Source organism: Nerophis lumbriciformis, linkage group LG09 (genome assembly GCF_033978685.3).
Source record: "Nerophis lumbriciformis linkage group LG09, RoL_Nlum_v2.1, whole genome shotgun sequence".
NCBI classification, from domain to species: domain Eukaryota; kingdom Metazoa; phylum Chordata; class Actinopteri; order Syngnathiformes; family Syngnathidae; genus Nerophis; species Nerophis lumbriciformis.
The window spans coordinates 2,877,501-2,900,269 of NC_084556.2; the positions used below are offsets into that span (position 1 = coordinate 2,877,501).

General features: G+C 40.5%; 1 protein-coding gene across 1 annotated transcript in view; it reads right to left on the reverse strand.

Moving 5' to 3' along the window:
* The window catches only part of LOC133607823 (A disintegrin and metalloproteinase with thrombospondin motifs 2-like), a 33,658-nt gene that overhangs the window by 728 nt on the left and 10,161 nt on the right, over positions 1-22,769 (reverse strand). Inside the window, exons 9-25 of the mRNA XM_061962801.2 lie at positions 20,307-20,450; positions 20,100-20,232; positions 15,715-15,828; positions 15,473-15,618; positions 15,320-15,412; positions 15,165-15,247; positions 14,863-14,996; positions 11,095-11,218; positions 10,946-11,026; positions 10,716-10,879; positions 6,332-6,491; positions 6,131-6,263; positions 1,019-1,226; positions 826-955; positions 676-750; positions 463-592; positions 1-370 (exon numbers count right to left, since the gene is read on the reverse strand). The exon at positions 1-370 is cut by the window's left edge and continues 728 nt beyond it. Of these exons, the coding sequence (XP_061818785.2) occupies positions 1-370; positions 463-592; positions 676-750; positions 826-955; positions 1,019-1,226; positions 6,131-6,263; positions 6,332-6,491; positions 10,716-10,879; positions 10,946-11,026; positions 11,095-11,218; positions 14,863-14,996; positions 15,165-15,247; positions 15,320-15,412; positions 15,473-15,618; positions 15,715-15,828; positions 20,100-20,232; positions 20,307-20,450 (2,422 nt within the window). The remainder of the gene's footprint in view (positions 371-462; positions 593-675; positions 751-825; positions 956-1,018; positions 1,227-6,130; positions 6,264-6,331; positions 6,492-10,715; positions 10,880-10,945; positions 11,027-11,094; positions 11,219-14,862; positions 14,997-15,164; positions 15,248-15,319; positions 15,413-15,472; positions 15,619-15,714; positions 15,829-20,099; positions 20,233-20,306; positions 20,451-22,769) is intronic.

Sequence of the window (22,769 nt, forward strand, 5' to 3'; positions counted from 1 at the left end):
CGGAGTTAGGGTTAAAGTAGCAGTGTTGGTGGGCGGAGTCAGGGTTAACGTGGCAGTGTTGGTGGGTGGAGTTAGGGCTATAGTGGCAGTGTTGGTGGGTGGAGTTAGGGTTAAAGTGGCAGTGTTGGTGGGCGGAGTTAGGGTTAAAGTGGCAGTGTTGGTGGGCGGAGTTAAGGGTAACGTGGCAGTGTTGGTGGGTGGAGTTAGGGTTAAAGTGGCAGTGTTGGTGGGCGGAGTTAAGGGTAACGTGGCAGTGTTGGTGGGTGGAGTTTGGGTTAAAGCGGCAGTGTTGGTGGGCGGAGTTTGGGTTAAAGTGGCGGTTGTAGTGGCGCTGGTGAAGGAAGCATATGACGTCACTGTGGTGGACTTACTGTAAGACAAAAAAGGGGTGGAGTCACTGTGCACAATCACTTCAAAGCGCACACACACACACACACACACACGCATGAGGGAAATGGTCACCTGACGTTGCTGCTGCCGCTGAAGTTGCTGCACGACTTGCAGCACATTTGTCTGTAGGCGGAGTTGGAACAGTAGCGACTCAGCGACTCCATCCGACAGAACACAGACCGATCGCCACGGCAACGCACACCTGGAGAAAGACCAGCTGCGATGAACTGAACGGGACGAGAGCACGGGAGAGCAGGCGCAGGAAGTGGGAGGAGTCTGCTTTACTGGAGATGTTCTTTGAGGGCGGGACGTCCGCGCTGGTCCTGGACAGCCATTGGACCATGAAGTTTTTCGGGTCAGCTGCAGAAGACAAACACAAATAGTCACTCGATCATCCGTCCGAATCCGCATCCAGCGGGTGACGTGCACACTTACACCCGCAAGGCGCCGCTCTGCAGTTGCGGCGGGTGATTGGCGGAACCAGGCTGCAGTTCCCGGAAGAACCTTCCGGCTTCACGCAGGCCACCTGACGCTCCTGCGTGCCGTTGCCACACGTGACGGAACACTGCAAGGCAGATGGCGCGTCATTGCCCCGCGACATTCACGTCAGCTTTTATCCGCATCTTACCGGCGTCCAGGCGCCCGCTCGCCACGCAGCAGGACACGCAAAGCGGTTGCACGGCCGCTTAGCGTCTGGCCGACGGTCCTCGCAGAACTCGCTGTTGACAGAGCGTCGCCGGCCCCCGTCTATCAGCTGCTGGCAGCCCACCCAGCGACGCTGCCAGCCACTCTGTCCACAGGAGGCGCTGCAGGCCTCCCAACCTCCACTCACCCAGCTGCATAAGAGCAGGAAGTAGTAGAGGTGTGAATCTTTAAACACCCGACGATTCGATCCGATTACGATTCAACACGATTTTCGATTCAAACCAATTCTCCCAATGTATTATTTGGTATAATAATTAGTGAGCCACCTTTTGTCACCAATTCTGTTCATAACTTATGGACAGAATTTCTGGGCGCAGTCAGAGGGGATCCAGTTTGGTGGCTGTAGGATTAGGTCTCTGATTTTTGCAGATGATGTGGTCCTGATGGCTTCATCTGGGCAGGATCTTCAGCTCTCACCCGATCGGTTCGCAGCCGAGTGTGAAGCGACTGGGATGAGAATCAGCGCCTCCGAGTCTATGGTTCTCGCCCGAAAAAAGGGTGGAGTGCCATTTCTGGGTTGGGGAGGAGATCTTGCCCCAAGTGGAGGAGTTCCAGTACCTCGGAGTCTTGTTCACGAGTGAGGGAAGAATGGATCGTGAGATCGGCAGGTGGATCGGTGCGGTGTCTGCAGTCTTACCATCGGTCCGTCTTGGTAAAGAAGGACCTGAGCCGGAAGGCGAAGCTCTCAATTTACTAGTCGATTTACGTTCCCATGCTCACATATGGTCATGAGCTTTGGGTTATAACTAGGGATGTCCGATAATATCGGACCGCCGATATTATCGGCCGATAAATGCTTTAAAAAGCTTCTAGATTATTGGTATCGGTTTCCGAAAGTAAAATTTGTGACTTTCTAAAACGCCGCTGTGTACACGGACGCAAGAAGATGTACAGAGCGCCAAATTAATCCTTGAAGGCGCTGCCTTTGCGTACTGGCCCAGTCACATGCTATCTACGGCTTGACACACGCACTAGCGAATGCAAGCATACTTGATCAACAGCCATACAGGTCACACTGAGGGTGGCCGTATAAATAACTTTAACACTGTTACAAATATGCGCCACACTGTGGACCCACACCAAACAAGAATGACAAACACATTTCGGGAGAATATCCGCACCGTAACACAACATAAACACAACGGAACAAATACCCAGAACCCCTTGCAAATGCATGTTTTCATTCAGAAAAATCTACCTCTCACACGTGATGACAAGGACAAAAAGAATTAGCCCACTCTTTGAGCTTCATCTGTTCATGTTAAAAAAATAATGCACTTTGTGACTTCAATAATAAATATGGCAGTGCCATGTTGGCACTTTTTTCCATAACTTGAGTTGATTTATTTTGGAAAACCTTGTTACATTGTTTAATGCATCCAGCGGGGCATCACAACAAAATTAGGCATAATAATGTGTTAATTCCACGACTATATACAGGTAAAAGCCAGTAAATTAGAATATTTTGAAAAACTTGATTTATTTCAGTAATTGCATTCAAAAGGTGTAACTTGTACATTATATTTATTCATTGCACACAGACTGATGCATTCAAATGTTTATTTCATTTAATTTTGATGATTTGAAGTGGCAACAAATGAAAATCCAAAATTCCGTGTGTCACAAAATTAGAATATTACTTAAGGCTAATACAAAAAAGGGATTTTTAGAAATGTTGGCCAACTGAAAAGTATGAAAATGAAAAATATGAGCATGTACAATACTCAATACTTGGTTGGAGCTCCTTTTGCCTCAATTACTGCGTTAATGCGGCGTGGCATGGAGTCGATGAGTTTCTGGCACTGCTCAGGTGTTATGAGAGCCCAGGTTGCTCTGATAGTGGCCTTCAACTCTTCTGCGTTTTTGGGTCTGGCATTCTGCATCTTCCTTTTCACAATACCCCACAGATTTTCTATGGGGCTAAGGTCAGGGGAGTTGGCGGGCCAATTTAGAACAGAAATACCATGGTCCGTAAACCAGGCACGGGTAGATTTTGCGCTGTGTGCAGGCGCCAAGTCCTGTTGGAACTTGAAATCTCCATCTCCATAGAGCAGGTCAGCAGCAGGAAGCATGAAGTGCTCTAAAACTTGCTGGTAGACGGCTGCGTTGACCCTGGATCTCAGGAAACAGAGTGGACCGACACCAGCAGATGACATGGCACCCCAAACCATCACCCAACCATGCAAATTTTGCATTTCCTTTGGAAATCGAGGTCCCAGAGTCTGGAGGAAGACAGGAGAGGCACAGGATCCACGTTGCCTGAAGTCTAGTGTAAAGTTTCCACCATCAGTGATGGTTTGGGGTGCCATGTCATCTGCTGGTGTCGGTCCACTCTGTTTCCTGAGATCCAGGGTCAACGCAGCCGTCTACCAGCAAGTTTTAGAGCACTTCATGCTTCCTGCTGCTGACCTGCTCTATGGAGATGGAGATTTCAAGTTCCAACAGGACTTGGCGCCTGCACACAGCGCAAAATCTACCCGTGCCTGGTTTACGGACCATGATATTTCTGTTCTAAATTGGCCCGCCAACTCCCCTGACCTTAGCCCCATAGAAAATCTGTGGGGTATTGTGAAAAGGAAGATGCAGAATGCCAGACCCAAAAACGCAGAAGAGTTGAAGGCCACTATCAGAGCAACCTGGGCTCTCATAACACCTGAGCAGTGCCAGAAACTCATCGACTCCATGCCACGCCGCATTAACGCAGTAATTGAGGCAAAAGGAGCTCCAACCAAGTATTGAGTATTGTACATGCTCATATTTTTCATTTTCATACTTTTCAGTTGGCCAACATTTCTAAAAATCCCTTTTTTGTATTAGCCTTACACAATATTCTAATTTTGTGACACACGGAATTTTGGATTTTCATTTGTTGCCACTTCAAATCATCAAAATTAAATGAAATAAACATTTGAATGCATCAGTCTGTGTGCAATGAATAAATATAATGTACAAGTTACACCTTTTGAATGCAATTACTGAAATAAATCAAGTTTTTCAAAATATTCTAATTTACTGGCTTTTACCTGTATATCGGTATCGGTTGATATCGGTATCGGTAATTAAGAGTTGGACAATATCGGAATATCGGATATCGGCAAAAAAGCCATTATCGGACATCCCTAGTTATAACCAAACGGACAAGATCACGGGTATAAGCGGCCAAAATTAGTTTCCTCCGTCGGGTGGCGGGGCTCTGCCTTAGAGATAGGGTGCCAGAATGCCACCCTAGGGAGGTGTTTAGAGCACGTCCGACGGGTAGGAGGCCACGGGAAGGTCTGGACTTCTCTGCTTAGGCTGCTGCCCCCGCGAACTGACCTCTGATAAGCGGAAGAAGATGGATGGATACACACACACACACACACACACACACACACACACACACACACACACACACACACACATATATATATACAGGCCTTTGAGGGAAGCTAAAGGCTCCCTAAAATATCCTTAAACCCCTCTAAATAATTAGGTGTTTTATTTTTTTTAATGTTAATTTGTTTTTTTGTTTTTTTACAAAATAGTGCCGACAAATTAATTATCAAGTCGCCAGAATGTAACTTTTAATAATCGTACAACCTGTCATTATTCACATAAATATGATTATAAATCCCTCAAGTTTCCCTTTACTTCATAGTGTAAGGTAGAGATGAACTGATTCATGTAGATTATTATTAGTAGATAAGAATAATATATCCTTCTAATAATATCATTATTAGGTAATGGGGTAAATGTGTTGTCTAATAATCGTACCTAGTAATAATCATTATAATAATAATAATCACTATTATTATAGGTGCATCTACTGGGGTTTAAGCATCCTCTGTCTTTAAAAACTTTAATCAAGGTTCCTTGAATGCACTACAATTATGTGCTGTGAGATGCAAAAGTGAAACTTAAATATAACTTTGTCCACAAACTCTGCTTAAAATATATTTATAAAATTTTTACCTTTCTTCCTGGTTCCCAAATGCAGGCGCTATAAGGAATATATATATAAGGACAGGGGGGGCTTAGCCCCCAGGAGATGCACAGGATGCGAGCGAACGTTACGCGCAAGCACAAAACTTTACAAACGGCAAAGAAAGACTTAGAAATGATTCATTGTTATTATTATTATCTAAAAAAAAATGCACGGGACGAAATGATATGCTCCCCGGGACGATGGCTTTTAACCTTTTTTTTTTTCTTTTTATGTATTTATTCATTTTACATTTTATATTAAACGTCTTGGTTTTTCCTCCCCCTGAAAATCCTATGAAATGTTTAACAAGCCATCCTATAATAATACAACAGCTATTAATGTAACAATACAATAAAACAAATATATTTAATTATGTTTTTTTCATTATTTTAACAATAGGCTAATGTATATTACTTTATATAGATTCTACAAGAAACACAAAACTTAAAAACTAAATAATTTACAATTGCACACACAAGGTTTGTGCAGCTTCACTCATTGTAAAGGAAGATAATGTGCTTTGTACAACTGCAGGACCGCAAGCAAGGTCGCAGAGAAAATGCGGACTGGAATTTGAGTGATGTGGGCATTTTCTATATGAACAAGTGGAATGGATTGGATACCGACGCACTAAAGGGGCTCTCTACCTTACGCTACGAAGTGAGGGGAAACTGAGTGAATAATAACAGGTTATATGATTATTTATTTAAACTCATATTCGGGCCACTTTATAATGACTATGTCGGCATGTAATTGTAAAAAAAAAAAAAAAACACCAAATTATTTAGGGGGGCTTAAGAATATTTTAGGGGGGCTTGGGCCCCCCTAAAATATGCCTAACAACGCCAATGGGTTTGTGGTACACATTTCTAATCTAATTAAAACAACCTTATTATTGAACTTGGATGGATTTTATCCTAACTTTTATGACATTTTATTTTATAACGGACAGATTTAAATAAAAGAAAAACAATCAAGTTCAGGCCATGATTATGTGGCCCTCATAGAGGTTGTGGCCCTAAATAACCACCTAGAGTGGTAATGCGAGTTTATGTGTGTGTGAAGTGTTACCGTGGCAAGCTGCATGGGTCAGTGTTACACATGCGGCTGATGGCTCTTGGATTGTTGATGTTCGAGCAGAAAGTTCTCGGGACCATCTTCCCGTCCGCCTTCCGTCTGCAGCCAAATCTTGTGTGCTGTTTCCCTGCCGATCAGAGGCGGCCGTTAACCGCAATCGCCGACTGTTCCCACATCAGCCGGCTGGCGCCCTACCTCCTCCGCAGGTCTTGGAGCACTGAGACCACTTCTTGAGCGCCCACTCGTAGAAGAGGGTGTCCTCCTGCACCAGGTTGGACTCCAGCGAAGACCGCAGGTGGTCCTGGATGATGTACTTGTAGGACACGGTCACCTTGGCATCGCCATGGGAACGCACCTGTTTACATGACAAAGCAGTTTTTCTTTAGTCAGTCCCTCCAGGATTTCGCTGGCTATTTTTTGTGTGATTGTTGTGGCCTAAAATGACGGAATTTTTAAAAGTGACAGAAAAAGTTCCGAAGCTTATTTTTTTCAATAACATCGAATCAACTCGTGATTTTATCGATTTGTTAATGTTTTAAGTGTTCCTTTTTAACCTCAAGACGCACAGGAATTCATCAAAAATTGGAGAACAAATACTACATTGATGTTTCACTCCTTTTATACCACACATACCTAAAAATTGACATTAGACATTCTCAGAGATTGTTGTCAAATTACTGAACTGTTTTGATTTATCGTAACCAGTGTTGGGAAACACAGCGTTACACAATTAGGTTACTAACGTTACTAACACCGTTACTTTTACGAGTAAGAAATAATCTAATAACTTTTATATACATTACAATGCCATTACCGATATGTTTGATGTAACGTGGCACGCTACTTTTGATGGGGTTGTACGTCAACAAGACAGCACCAGAAGCACAAGTTCAATACAGGAAGTAACCGTTTACTAATGAAAGCAACAACCAGCACCACACTAAAAAGAACTTGATATCAAATAGGAGGCAACATCTTACTTGCTTATGGTTGTCCATCGATTCGATGATGACCATCTTCTTTTATTTATGAGTCTGCTGATGTTTGCGGAGACTCAGGTAAAGAAGATACCTGCGCAATGATGGTTTTTAGAGTGGCATGAGGGGTGCGCTTTTCCCAACGCCACTACCTTGATTGTAAGAAGATCGTTCCAGTGGCAAGGGAGACCCTAGACGACCGGCATCTTCTTACAACTGCAGGAAGCTGCCGGAATCCAGGTTTTTGGGAAACCGCCTCAAAGCTTGCCGCCACCAGCTTGCTTTTCTGTCAGGGTGTGCTCCCTTAGCCTTCGTCCGCTTTTACAGCCATTGTGGTGCTTCTCACTGCTACCATCTTCTGCCTGCTCCACCGTTGAGGTCTTCGGGATCACTCTTAGTCTGGACTCTACCCTTCGACCTGTTCGGCTTGGGTAACCCTGCCAGGAGTACAAGACTCCAGCCGACATAGCTCTAGGGGTCATGGAGACGCGCAAAGTGCCCCACCACGATAAGGTGGTGATCCCGTCAGGGCAACATCACACAGCAAACAACACACGTAGTACATACACACACACTACTACTATTGCTGCTACTACAAGGGAATAATGAACAAGTTCAATGCAGGAAGTAACGGTTTACTAATGAAAGCAACAAGCAGCACCACACTAACATGAACTTGATATCAAATAGGAGGCAACATCACACAGCAAACAACACACGTAAGTACATACACACACACTACTACTATTGCTGCTACTACAAGGGAATAATGAACAAGTTCAATACAGGAAGTAACTGTTTACTAATGAAAGCAACAAGCAGCACCACACTAACATGAACTTGATATCAAATAGGAGGCAACATCACACAGCAAACAACACACGTAAGTACATACACACACACTACTACTATTGCTGCTACTACAAGGGAATAATGAACAAGTTCAATGCAGGAAGTAACTGTTTACTAATGAAAGCAACAAGCAGCACCACACTAACATGAACTTCATATCAAATAGGAGGCAACATCACACAGCAAACAACACACTTAAGTACATACACACACACTACTACTATTGCTGCTACAACAAGGGAATAGTGAACAAGTTCAATACAGGAAGTAACTGTTTACTAATGAAAGCAACAAGCAGCACCACACTAACATGAACTTGATATCAAATAGGAGGCAACATCACACAGCAAACAACACACGTAGTACATACACACACACACTACTACTATTGCTGCTACTACAAGGGAATAATGAACAAGTTCAATACAGGAAGTAACTGTTTACTAATGAAAGCAACAAGCAGCACCACACTAACATGAACTTGATATCAAATAGGAGGCAACATCACACAGCAAACAACACACGTAGTACATACACACACACACTACTACTATTGCTGCTACTACAAGGGAATAATGAACAAGTTCAATACAGGAAGTAACTGTTTACTAATGAAAGCAACAACCAGCACCACACTAACATGAACTTGATATCAAATAGGAGGCAACATCACACAGCAAACAACACACGTAGTACATACACACACACTACTACTATTGCTGCTACTACAAGGGAATAATGAACAAGTTCAATGCAGGAAGTAACTGTTTACTAATGAAAGCAACAAGCAGCACCACACTAACATGAACTTGATATCAAATAGGAGGCAACATCACACAGCAAACAACACACGTAAGTACATACACACACACTACTACTATTGCTGCTACTACAAGGGAATAATGAACAAGTTCAATACAGGAAGTAACTGTTTACTAATGAAAGCAACAAGCAGCACCACACTAACATGAACTTGATATCAAATAGGAGGCAACATCACACAGCAAACAACACACGTAAGTACATACACACACACTACTACTATTGCTGCTACTACAAGGGAATAATGAACAAGTTCAATGCAGGAAGTAACTGTTTACTAATGAAAGCAACAAGCAGCACCACACTAACATGAACTTCATATCAAATAGGAGGCAACATCACACAGCAAACAACACACTTAAGTACATACACACACACTACTACTATTGCTGCTACAACAAGGGAATAGTGAACAAGTTCAATACAGGAAGTAACTGTTTACTAATGAAAGCAACAAGCAGCACCACACTAACATGAACTTGATATCAAATAGGAGGCAACATCCCACAGCAAACAACATATGTAAGTATATACACACACACTACTACTATTGCTGCTACTACAATGGAATAATGAACAAGTTCAATGCAGGAAGTTAGGGCTGGGCGATATATCGATATACGCGATATATCGCGGGTTTGTCTCTGTGCGATATAGAAAATGACTATATCGTGATATTCGAGTATACGTTCTCCCGCAGTTGCTTTTAGCTGCTGGCATTACACTACAGGCTCTCCTCGCTCTTTCCTGTCTCTCCTTCTCACGGACAGCAATCACAGCTTCTACACACGTCACATACTGTCACGACATACGTCACATACGTATACGCCCTCGCGCAGCAAAGAGGTAGCAGCATGGGTAACGTTAGCTGTGATGCTAGCGGTAATACAAGAGAAAGAAGGTGCGAATCTGGTAACAAATGAAGGAATAATTAATTCCCCCAAAAAACAGCAGGGGGTCCATCGTCTGGCGGTGGTTTGGCTTCAAGTGGGAATATGTCGAACAGACAACCGTAATTTGTCAAGTGTGGGGCGAAAGCGTTGCTATAAAAAGTAGCATTACTGCTAATATGTAGCATCATTTGAAAAGTCTCCTGCTAGAGAATGAACAGTGCTTACTCCGCATGTCAACATCTCCGTTCGGTGCCACACGCCCACACCATCAAAATGCCGAGGCAAACATTACCAGATCAACACCGTATGAATTTTTTTTTGATTTTTTTAGTTTTGATTTCCTTCTCTGCATCAAAGTTTTAAAGTAGCATATATTAATGCAGTATGAAGAAGAATGTTTTAACGTAGACACATAGAATCATCATACTGCTGTGATTATATGCATCAAGTGTTCATTCAAGGCTAAGGCAAAATATTGAGATATATATCGTGTATCGCGATATGGCCTTAAAATATCGCGATATTTAAAAAAGGCCATATCGCCCAGCCCTACAGGAAGTAACTTTTTACTAAAGAAAGCAACAAGCAGCACCACACTAACATGAACTTGATATCAAATAGGAGGCAACATCACACAGCAAACAACACACGTAAGTACATACACACACACTACTACTATTGCTGCTACTTCAAGGGAATAATGAACAACAAATTAAAGAAGTGACAAGCCTGCAATCCCCACGATACCTTGTTGGTGGACAAGGAGACTACGAAGAACATTCATTCTCTTTACTAACAAGCGCAAACACAATCCATTGAAAAGATTCAAAAGAGCTGCCGTAACTGCAGCTGCTGAACTAATAAACACAAGTGAGCTTCTGCTGATGTCAAATGTCACTTGTCAACAGGCACCGTCTTTTAAAAGGCACATGCACTCTACTCTCATGAAACGTCTCTCTACTGCATATGCCAGATATATATATATTTAGGTGACACAATAAATATTTTCCCTAGTGATTAAATACAGGAACTGACCATGACTACAACCCCGTATTTCAACGGTCCCGTGGTCTTCACCACTTCCCGCTCCGCGCTGTGGGTGTACTCCCAGGCCAAGGCCTTCTCGACCAGCACACGGGACGCCGGGACATCGTCTTCGTCATTCAGGAATAGGTGACCCGTCTCCTGGTTCTTCACCGCTACACAGGAGATATTTGTGATTGGCAGGTTACAAACGTGCGTAGAGGAAATGGCGCCCCGTTTACCCAGGACGTGGGGAGTCCTCCTGAACTCCTGCACCAAGAGGTGTCGCGCCCCTCGCGGAATCTCCAGGATCTTCAGGTAACCTAGGTGACGACAGCCAATCGGGATGGTTAGCTGGTGCTGAAGGTGAACTTTGCCCCCAAGCACTCACCTGTTTTGTTTGCACTTCGGGTGAAATTTCCTTTAATTAGCCGACAGCTAGAGTTGTCTCCCCCGCAAACGCCGCATCGATCCTCCTGCTGGTCTGACGCGATCAGTCCGTCACATCCCACGTGCTGCCGCCAGCGGGGCAAGGAGACAATGGGAAGGTGGTAGGAGACAAGGAGAGACACTGCCCCTACTGGTGCTCACTAAAAGGACTATGACCTAATTTATATTTAAATATACAACAGGGGTGTCCAAAGTGTGGCCTGGGGGCCATTTGCGGCCTGCCGCTAATTCTTTAATGGCCCGTGGCACATTATAAAAATGCTATTATAAAATGTAAAAAAAAAAAGACAAAACATGAAAAAGTGGAATAAAAGAGCAAAAAGGTGAAATTTAACAAGAAAAAGTTGCAATGTTGACGCTAATAACACAAAGCTGCCACACTGGCAGCTTTTATACTTTAAAGCTGTCACTGCTAAAAGAAAAAAAATAACAAATCAAAGTCAATGTTATGAATTATTTATCTATTCAAGGCTATTCAACTATTCCACTTTGAAAATCTTTATGGGGAAAATATTGCATATTTTGTGTTTGCCATTATAAACAGGGTTTTGACAAAAAGGTCATAAAACATTAAAAAATAATACATTTATGTAGACAGATATAAAGTAAAAATAATTTTAAATAATTTTATAACATATTTTTAACACTGTTATGAGTGTCTCTTTTGGATCCTCAAGAATTTCAGTGGGATTTTATTTAAGCTGTCATTGCTCAAAAAATTATAATGAATTTAAATAAATGTTATAATGAATTACTGACTTATTTATTTAAGACTCCAATTAGTTCACATTAAAATATTCCACTTTGAAAATCTTTTTTGGGAAAAATATTGCATATTTTGTGTTTTTGCCATTAAAAACAGGGTTTTAACAAAAAGGTCATAAAACATTAAAAACAACAACAAAAAAACCATTTATATCAACATATATAAAGTAAAGAAAAATATATAACATATTTGTAACACTTTTGAGTGGGGTTCTTTTGGATTCACAAGAATTTCAGTGGGATTTTTTTTTTTAATTGTCATTGCTCCGAATTTCTTTATGAATTTAAATATTATAATTAATTACGGACGTATTTAAAGCTCCAATTACTTGACATCAAATACTCCAATTTGAAAATCTTTTTTGGGGAAAATATTGCATATTTTGTGTTTTTGCAATAAAATACAAGGTTTTGACAAAAAGGTCATAAAACCAAAAAAAACTTTATAAAAGTAGATATAAAGTAAAACCAAAAAAAAGTAAAACATTTTTAACACTTTTAGGAGTGTGGCCCTTTTGGATACCTAAGAACTTTTGTGGGATTTCTTTTTTTAAAAACAGTCATTGCTCAAAAAATAATAATGAATTAAAATAAATGTTATAATTAATTGTTGACCTATTTAAGAATCCAATTACTTCACATCAAATATTCTACTTTGAAAATCTTTTTTGGGGAAAATATTGCATATTTTGTGTTTTTGCCATAAATTACAAGATTTTGACAAAAAGGTCAAAAAACAAACAACAAAACTTTATATCAATAGATATAAAGTAAAAAAAAAAATGTATACCATATTTTTAACACTTTTAGGAGTGGGGCCCTTTTGGATACCTAAGAACTTTTGTGGGATTTCTTTTTTTAAAAACGGTCATTGCTCAAAAAATAATAATGAATTAAAATAAATGTTATAATTAATTGTTGACCTATTTAAAAATCCAATTACTTCACATCAAATATTCTACTTTGAAAATCTTTTTTGGGGAAAATATTGCATATTTTGTGTTTTTGCCATAAATTACAAGGTCTTGACAAAAAGGTCATAAAACAAACAAAAATACTTTATATCAATAGATATAAACTAAAACAAAAAAAAAGTATAACATTTTTAACACTTTTAGGAGTGGGGCCCTTTTGGATACCTTAGAACTTTTGTGGGATTTATTTTTTTAAAAACGGTCATTGCTCAAAAAATAATAATGAATTAAAATAAATGTTATAATTAATTGTTGACCTATTTAAGAATCCAATTACTTCACATCAAATATTCTACTTTGAAAATCTTTTTTGGGGAAAATATTGCATATTTTGTGTTTTTGCCATAAATTACAAGATTTTGACAAAAAGGTAAAAAAACAAACAAAAATACTTTATATCAATAGATATAAACTAAAACAAAAAAAAAGTATAACATTTTTAACACTTTTAGGAGTGGGGCCCTTTTGGATACCTTAGAACTTTTGTGGGATTTATTTTTTTAAAAACGGTCATTGCTCAAAAAATAATAATGAATTAAAATAAATGTTATAATTAATTGTTGACCTATTTAAGAATCCAATTACTTCACATCAAATATTCTACTTTGAAAATCTTTTTTGGGGAAAATATTGCATATTTTGTGTTTTTGCCATAAATTACAAGATTTTGACAAAAAGGTCAAAAAACAAACAACAAAACTTTATATCAATAGATATAAAGTAAAAAAAAAAATGTATACCATATTTTTAACACTTTTAGGAGTGGGGCCCTTTTGGATACCTAAGAACTTTTGTGGGATTTCTTTTTTTAAAAACGGTCATTGCTCAAAAAATAATAATGAATTAAAATAAATGTTATAATTAATTGTTGACCTATTTAAAAATCCAATTACTTCACATCAAATATTCTACTTTGAAAATCTTTTTTGGGGAAAATATTGCATATTTTGTGTTTTTGCCATAAATTACAAGGTCTTGACAAAAAGGTCATAAAACAAACAAAAATACTTTATATCAATAGATATAAACTAAAACAAAAAAAAGTATAACATTTTTAACACTTTTAGGAGTGGGGCCCTTTTGGATACCTTAGAACTTTTGTGGGATTTATTTTTTTTAAAACGGTCATTGCTCAAAAAATAATAATGAATTAAAATAAATGTTATAATTAATTGTTGACCTATTTAAGAATCCAATTACTTCACATCAAATATTCCACTTTGAAAATCTTTTTTGGGGAAAATATTGCATATTTTGTGTTTTTGCCATAAATTACAAGGTTTTGACAAAAAGGTCATAAAACAAACAAAAAAACTTTATATCTATAGATATAAAGTTTAAAAAAATATATTCCCTGATGTGGGATCTGAACAGAGGATGTTGTTGTGGCTTGTGCAGCCCTTTGAGACACTTGTGATTTAGGACTATGTAAATAAACATTGATTGATTGATATATGTAAAACATATTTTAACACTTTTAGAAGTGGGGCCGTTTTGGATACCTAAGAACTTTTGTGGGATTTATTTTTTTTTAAAACTGTCATTGCCCCCAAAATAATAATGAATTAAAATAAATGTTATAATTAAGTGTTGACCTATTTTAGACTCCAATTACTTCACATCAAATATTCTATTTTGAAAATCTTTTTGGGGAAAATATTGCATACTTTGGGTTTTTGCCATGAAAACAGGGTTTTGACAAAAAGGGGTAAAACATGTTAAAAAAAATATATATATTTTTTATCGCCAGATAGACCTGAAGTTGATCTTGAGAAAAAAAAAGTAATATGTGACCTATTTTTTAAACATTTTTATGACTAAGACCCTTCCGGGTCCTCGGGACTAAGCTTGAGGGGAGGCCTGGAAATAAAAAAAATTATACATAATACATGCTTTCATTTTTCAGTGTGCGGCCCTCAGTGGAAAAAGTTTGGACACCCCTGATATGGAAGTAGTAGAACGATAAAGACCTCACACTCTCCTCGCACACACACGCTGTAGGCGTCGTTGTACGAGCACAGTGTCCCGTCATGCACCCTTCTCTTCATGGAAACAACCGCTCTCGTCTCGTTGGACTGGCAGAAGAGACGACACCGTTCGTCAGCTGCAAAAAGATGATAGCATGAGAGGCTGAGTATTCTGGAATGTTCCACAAGTTGCATTGCTGATGGAATGGATTGCCAAATTCCTGAGCGATGAGATTAGCAGTGCCGCACGCACACACACACACACACACACACACACTGCATCGGCTTTGTTGGTGTGTAGTTACGGTCGGCGTGTTCAATGGGCAGCCAGTGATGTTTTTGTCCGTCGTGTTCCAAAAATTCATCCCAAACGTGACACTGCTCTCCCCTGAAAGACACCAGGCACCATGCAAGTCATCCAGCCGTCATGTCCCCCAAAGCGTGGGCGTCGTCACCTGACCTGAAGTCCGTCAGTGGCGGACACTGTTCGTCCCGGTTGCACAGCAGGAACTCATAACTGTTTCCGGAACAGGTGCGACCCCCGTTGGCTGGACTGAGAACAGAAACAGTTCGTCTCTTATTGCGTTCTACGACATCAATGCCAAGCACTCACGGTGGGTTGTCACAGATCCTCGTCCGAATCCGGACACCGCCCCCGCAGGTTCTGGAGCAGCTGCTGTAAGAGCTCCACGATCCCCATTCACCATCTTGCCTCAGGAGGTCGGGGGTCAAGACGATGCAGAGGCCTCTGTAGCAGTGCTGAAAAAGACCGTGTTACCTTTTAGATGGGGGAAAGTTACGTCATTCTGAGCATTTCTGTGCCCCACTCTCCCTCTGATTACACCGGAGCCTCACCTTCCCTTGTCCGCACGGGGTCCCGTCCAGAGGTGGACCCTTCTTGGATCTGCAGAAGAAAGGATTGTTGGAGTCGCTGCACCACAGCTGCTGGCAAGGCTGCAAGTTGGGATACTGACGGGAACAGGAAAGACAACAGTGTGGTTTAGATGAGGGTGTTCCTAATGAAGAGACCAGCCCAGCAAGCACAAGACATTAAAATACTTTTCCGGAGGGCCCGCCTCAGGAAAAGCCTGATCCCTGCAGCTATAGCCGCCCTTAGCAGCAGGCCCGGCCGAACTGTCTGACAAGCCCATAAATGTGCTTGTCATGTATGATGTATTTTTGTTATTTTTGTTTTGTGATGTGTAATGTCTATTGTTTAAATGTACGGCAGCGAAAACGAATTTCCCCACGGGGACCAATAAATCCATTTAATCTAAAACAACGTTGAGAACTTGTTGAATTAGGTCCTGACTAGGGTTGTACGGTATACCAGTATTAGTATAGTACCGCGATACTAATGAATCATATTCGGTACTATACCGCCTCTGAAAAGTACCGGTCCCCCGCACCCCTGTCGTCGTCAAGTCGTGTCATTGCTGGTTTACGAGCAGAGGAGCATGTTCGGCAGCGCACAATCACGGAGTACTTACAAGCAGACACAGTGTGTAGACAGAAAAATGAGAACGGATGCATTTTGGTCTAAAAACTAATGATAAATGTGAAGTTATAACACTGAAATGCTCTCAGGAAGAGGTGCTTTAAGACATGGCTAGCTAGCTAGCGGCTAAAGTCCAGCCGCAGTCGGCAGTGTTTTAGCTACTTCTAAATCACTAATCCTCGTCTCCATGGCGACAAATAAAGTAAGTTTCTTACAAGTATCATCCCTGCAGGACGAGGAATAGCTAAACATGCTTCACTACACACCGTAGCTCACCGGCGTCAAAATGTAAACAAACGCCATTGGTGGATCTACACCTAACATCCACTGTAATGATATCAAGTACAGGAGCGTATCTAGTCGATACTACTATGATTACATCAATATTTTTTTTAGCATCACAAAGTCTTCTTTCGGTTTTTTAAAAGTTTACATTATGTTTATAAACTCAGGAAATATATCCCTGGACACATGAGGACTTTGAATATGACCAATTTATGATCCTGTAAATACTTGGTATCGGATTGATACCTAAATTTGTGGTATCATCCCAAAACTAATGTAATGCATCCAAACAACAGAAGAATAAGTGATTATTAAATTTTAACAGAAGTGTAGATAGAACATGTTAAAAGAGAACGTAAGCAGATATTAACCGTAAATGAACAAGTACATTAACTCATTTTTTACCACTTGTCCTTAATAATTGTGCCTTATGTTACTGCATATGTCAGCAGCTAAATTGGGAGCTTTTGTTTGCTAACTTACTACTAAAAGACAAGTTGTCTTGAAAGTTCACTATTTTATTTAAGGACAAACTTGCAATAAGAAACATATGTTTAATGTACCGTATCATTTTTTGTTAAAATAAAGTCAATAATACAATTGTTTGTGGTTCCCTCTATTTATAAAAAAGTATTGAAATACATTTTGGTACCGGTACCAAAATATTGGTATCGGGACAACACTAGTCCTGACGTTGAGCAACACAAATATAACATTGAAACAACATGCTTTTTGACGACGTTTAATCAATGTTGGGTTCTGACATCAATTTGACCATTGAATTTTGGTGTTTTCCCAATCAATATTCTACAACACAAATACAATGTTGAAACAATATACTTTTTGAAAACGGTTATTCAATGTCAGTGTGTGACGTTGATTTGACCATAGAAATTTGGTCATTTCCCAACCAACAACATGGATCCAACGTAGGACATCAACGTTGTCTCAATTTACAAATACAACTATTTTGCAACGTTGTTTCAAAGTCACTTTCAGGAGGACATGAATGTATAATCAACATTGTATCAATGTCTTGTGCCTGCTGGGAGGGAGCAGTCAATAGATTTTATGGTAAAAAAACACTGGCAGCTCGGTTTCTCTCAGCAAGAATTTTATCATAAAAATAATAGTGGTACCCTTTTTACATTCACAGTAATGCACCGTAAAAACAATAGCTGTAGGTTTTAATGTAAAAAAATAAAAAGCTGGCAGCTCAATTAACTGTAAATTTACTTGCCAGAATTTTGCCATAAAAATAACAGTGGTACCGTTTTTCCATCTACTGTAAATGGAAAATCGGCAGTTTATTTTATGGTTAATAAAAAACCTGGCAGCTCAGTTGAAAGAATTTCGCCGTAAAAATCAGTCGCCAGAGTTTTACTGTAAAAACATAAGTGGTACTGTTCTTCCATAGTTAAGGGTGTTCCTAATAAAGAGACCAGTGTGCATTTGAAAAAAAAAAAAAACAGGAAGCTCAGTTGCCAGATTTTTACTGTAAAAATAAAAGTTGTACCCTGCCCCTTTCATTTTTATGATAAAATTCTGACGACTGAGCTGCCAGTTTTTTTCTTATCATAAAATCTACGGTCCTTTTTACAGAGCATTATTGTAAATGTAAAAACTATACCACTTATTTTTACTGTCAAATTAAGGGCAAAATCTGGTTGTTTTTCCAGTTCACAGTAAAAACTTTTACAGTAAAAAAAATTGCAGCTAACTCTACAGAAATTTACAATAAATATAACTGTGGTACCCTTATTACATTTACAGTAATGCACTGAAAAACAACGGTGGATTTTATTGTAAGTAAAAAATCCTTAAGTTCAGTTGCCAAAATTTTAGCGCATAATTATAAGTGGCACCATTTTTCCATTACAGTATCCATCCATCCATTTTCTACCGCTTGTCCCTTTCGGGGTCGCGGGGGGTGCTGGAGACTATCTCAGCTGCATTCGGGCGGAAGGCGGTGTACACCCTGGACAAGTCGCCACCTCAATGCACTGTAAAAATCGTACAATTCACAGTAACAAAATGGCAGGTCAGTCTACAGAACATTACAATAAAATAACAGTGGTACCATTTTTACATTTACACTGTAAAAACGACTGTAAATTTTGACGTAAAAAAATGGCAATTCGGTCGCCAGAATTTTGACGTAAAAATCTACGGATTTAATTTACAGGTTGGATTAAGGTGTAGGCTCCAGCATCCCCCGCGACCCTGAAAGGAACAAGCGGTAGAAAATGGATGTACGAATGGATTAAGGTGTCCCTGATAAGGAAACCATTGTAACCCGCCTTGGTCAGTCCCTGCGTTCCTGTTCTGCCAAGGACTCGAGCCTGCGTACTAGCATGCTAGCTACTGAGCTAAAAGCCCACGCTATCATTTAGTTAAACAGCACTGCTCTTGAGGATCTGTCAAGGAAGGAGGATTCCCATCTTTACGCTCAACCCCCTAAACCTCACTCTCATCCGGGTCACGGCACCAAGGTAACCCGTTTTGTTCAGTCCCTGCTTTACTGTTCCGCCCGGGACTAAAACCTGGGTCATAGCGTGCTATCATCCCGGTAACCAGCACTGCTCTTGAGGTTGTCAGGGAGGGAGCTTTCCCAATGCACACATGGCCCAGCCACACCCCTAAACCTCCCTCTCATGCAGGTCATGGCACCAAAGTAACCCGCTTTGTCCAATGCCTGCTGTCTCGAACCTGAGTCGTCCGGCATGGGAGACTAGCATTAACGACTCAGTGGCCTAGTGGTTAGAGTGTCCGCCCTGAGATCGGTAGATTGTGAGTTGAAACCCCGGCCGAGTCATACCAAACACTATAAAAATGGGACCCATTACCTCCCTGCTTGGCACTCAGCATCAAGGGTTGGAATTGGGGGTTAAATCACCAAAGATGATTCCCGGGCGCGGCCACCGCTGCTGCCCACTGCTCCCCTCACCTCCCAGGGGGTGATCAAGGGTGATGGGTCAAATGCAGAGAATAATTTCGCCACACCTAGTGTGTGTGTGACAATCATTGGTACTTTAACTTTTAACTTTACTTTAACTTTAACTTTAGTTGCTGAGCTAAAAGCCAGAGCTATTAACTCGGTAACATGCACTGCTCTTGAGGTCGTCACTTTCATAAAGAAATACAATCATGTGTGCTTACGGACTGTATCCCTGCATACTGTATTGATCTATATTGATATATAATGTATATATTGTGTTTTTTATGTTGATTTAATTAAAAAAAATAAATACAATTTTTTTTTTTTTTTAATTTCTTGTGCGGTCCGCACAACCGGTGGTTGGGGACCACTGCCCTAAACCACACGGTCATCCGGGTCACGGCACCACTGTAGTGGTTGTCAGGAAGTAAGGTTTACCAATGTAGACATTGCCCAGCCACACTAGCGTGGTTGAAGGTGTACATTATTGTGCAATTGAGGTCAAAAGGTCAGACGTACAGCGTTACAGGTACCATATCCTGGGCCGAAGTCAAAGCCACACTGCTGCTCCATGGAATACTGAAACCCCGGCAAAAGGGGCGGAATCGGCCAGTCGGGGCTGAACGGGTCGTCGCGGAGACAGTCGTATATGCTAAGCAGGGAGACACAAACCCATGTGACGTGAGGCCTGCGTGGAGGGGGACAGGAAGTGTTGAGTGAACTCACGGGAGGTGCTTGTGGAGCTCGCTCCAGCTGCACCTGGACCAGTGGTAGCGGTAGAAGGAGGCCTGAACTCGTGGGGACATGATGCTGCCTAACAACACGTCGTCATCGCATTCGTTCTCCTCGCCATCATGTTTCATTCCCAACCTAAGCACAGACATGATGATGCTTTATACAGTGTATCATAAGAACGTACAGTATTCCCTCGCCACTTCACCGTTCCCTCTGAGTGCATCGCAGATTTTGAAACATCTATTTGATAATATACATACATATATATTAGGGGTGTAACGGTACACAAAAATTTCAGTTCGGGACGTACCTCGGTTTAGAGGTCACGATTCGGTTAATTTTCGGTACAGTAAGAAAACATATACATTTTTGGGTTATTTATTTACCAAATTTGCAAAATCTTCCACCAAAAATATTCCTCTTAGTGGAATATTTCATGTGAAGTAATCGGAACCTTGGATAGGTCAATAATTCATAATAACATTGATTTTGATTCAATATTATGTTTTGAGCAATGACAGTTTGAAAGAAAAAAAAAAACAGCTTTGTTTTATTAGTCAACATTGCAACTTTTTCTAAATTACATTTAACCTTTTTTATTTAAATTTTGTTATGTTTTTGTTTAATAGTATTTTTATTCTACACCTCCCGCTGCCTCAACAGAGCCAGTGCCATCATCAAGGACAGCACCCACCCTGGCTCTGACCTGTTCCACCTGCTGCCCTCTGGGAAGCGCTACAGGTGCATTAAAACCAAAACAAACAGGCTAAAGAACAGCTTCTTCCCCAGGGCCATAACCATCCTGAACGGACTGCCCCATTGTCCCTCATAACTGCCTTCTCTTCGGTGCAATAACCCATTCCACCAACCACCCTGTTTTTGTTTTGTTTTTTCATGTATATATTCATTTCACACCATATTCATTGCACTTCTACATTTTTTATATTTTTATATATTTGCACATTGTTTTTCTAGCATGCACACATCGCACTGTATGGAATGGCCTCAATCTCGTTACCTTGCGTAATGACAATAAAGCTGATTCTGATTCTGATTCTGATTCTGAGAATGTGCCATGGGCCTTTAAAACATTAGCTGTGGGCCGCAAATGGCCTCCGGGGCACACTTTTGACACCCCTGCAATAGATAATAAAAAATTAAATCTGATAAATCTATGGATAAAAAGCAGAGCCTGGTGACGCATGCGCGTTTATCATAACTCTCTCGCTCTCTCTGTCTCTGCCCCTCCCTCACGAATGCTGTTGCACGCACAATTTGTTTTGTTTTTAACGCCTTCTTAACCCTGAACGTACATTGAAAATACACGCAACCCTAACTCAAAATGCCGGACATTAGAGGCATTTAAGAAACTCCGCCCTGACAGCTCCGCGAAAGAGGACATGTCCGGGGAAAAGAGGACGTATGGTCAGTCTATCGTAGTCCGTTAGCTGCTAGCATGCCGTGTGTTGTGCCTCGGGGTGCATTGTTTACACAACGTGCGTTACGCTACTTAATATGTCCGTGTGGAAACTCGTTCGGAACTCCGAACCGAACCGGAACCCCCGTACCGAAACGGTTCAATACAAATAAATACACGTACCGTTACACCCCTACTGTACACATACCTACATATGTACATATATACATACATACATATGTACATATATACATACATACATACACACACATATATACATACATGTATATATATCTGCTTTGCTCATGTGACATTGTACACAGTGCACTATTGGCGGACCAATTACAGAGCACTTTGTCATGTTTGTTTTCAGCTCAGCGCCGTGTAGCTGTGCTTAGCTCTGTGTTTTTTCTGCTTGTGTTTGTGGTAAACATTTGAGTTTATTTGATGTCTTCAAAATGTTCTGCGCCTTCCAAGGCTTCTGGCACTGAACCCAAGCCCGGGAACAAGCGGTTTTACCATCTGAAATAAATTAAACCTCCTCATTGCTGTGCTAAAAGAAGCTAGCTCAGCTACTAGTTGGCTTTATAAGATCAATGAATCCTCGGTTCCATCTGCCGTCGTCACATCATGCAGCTAACTATTTAGGAGCGTCATTCGTGAGTATCAATATTTTATATTTTACAATTACTTAAGTGTCACGTAAGAGTGTAGGAAGTGTTTGCGAGCATAGCAACTATTTATGAGTGTGTTTGAAAGGTTAATAAGTGTGTGAATGGTTCATAAATACCTAAAGGACATAAATATTCACATAAATCATAACATAAATAGCGTTAATTTCAGCTACCACAGGCAGGGTCCGGAAAAGTATTTGTGCGAAAACCAAGGGAACACTGTACTGTATATTTGCATGTACAATAAATGTACTGTAGGCCTGCGCCGTCCCACAAATTATTGCCGATAAACGATATTGTCAGCAATATTTTGAGACCAAATTAACCAGTTATGTAATTGTTAATTACAAATAATAATGCAAG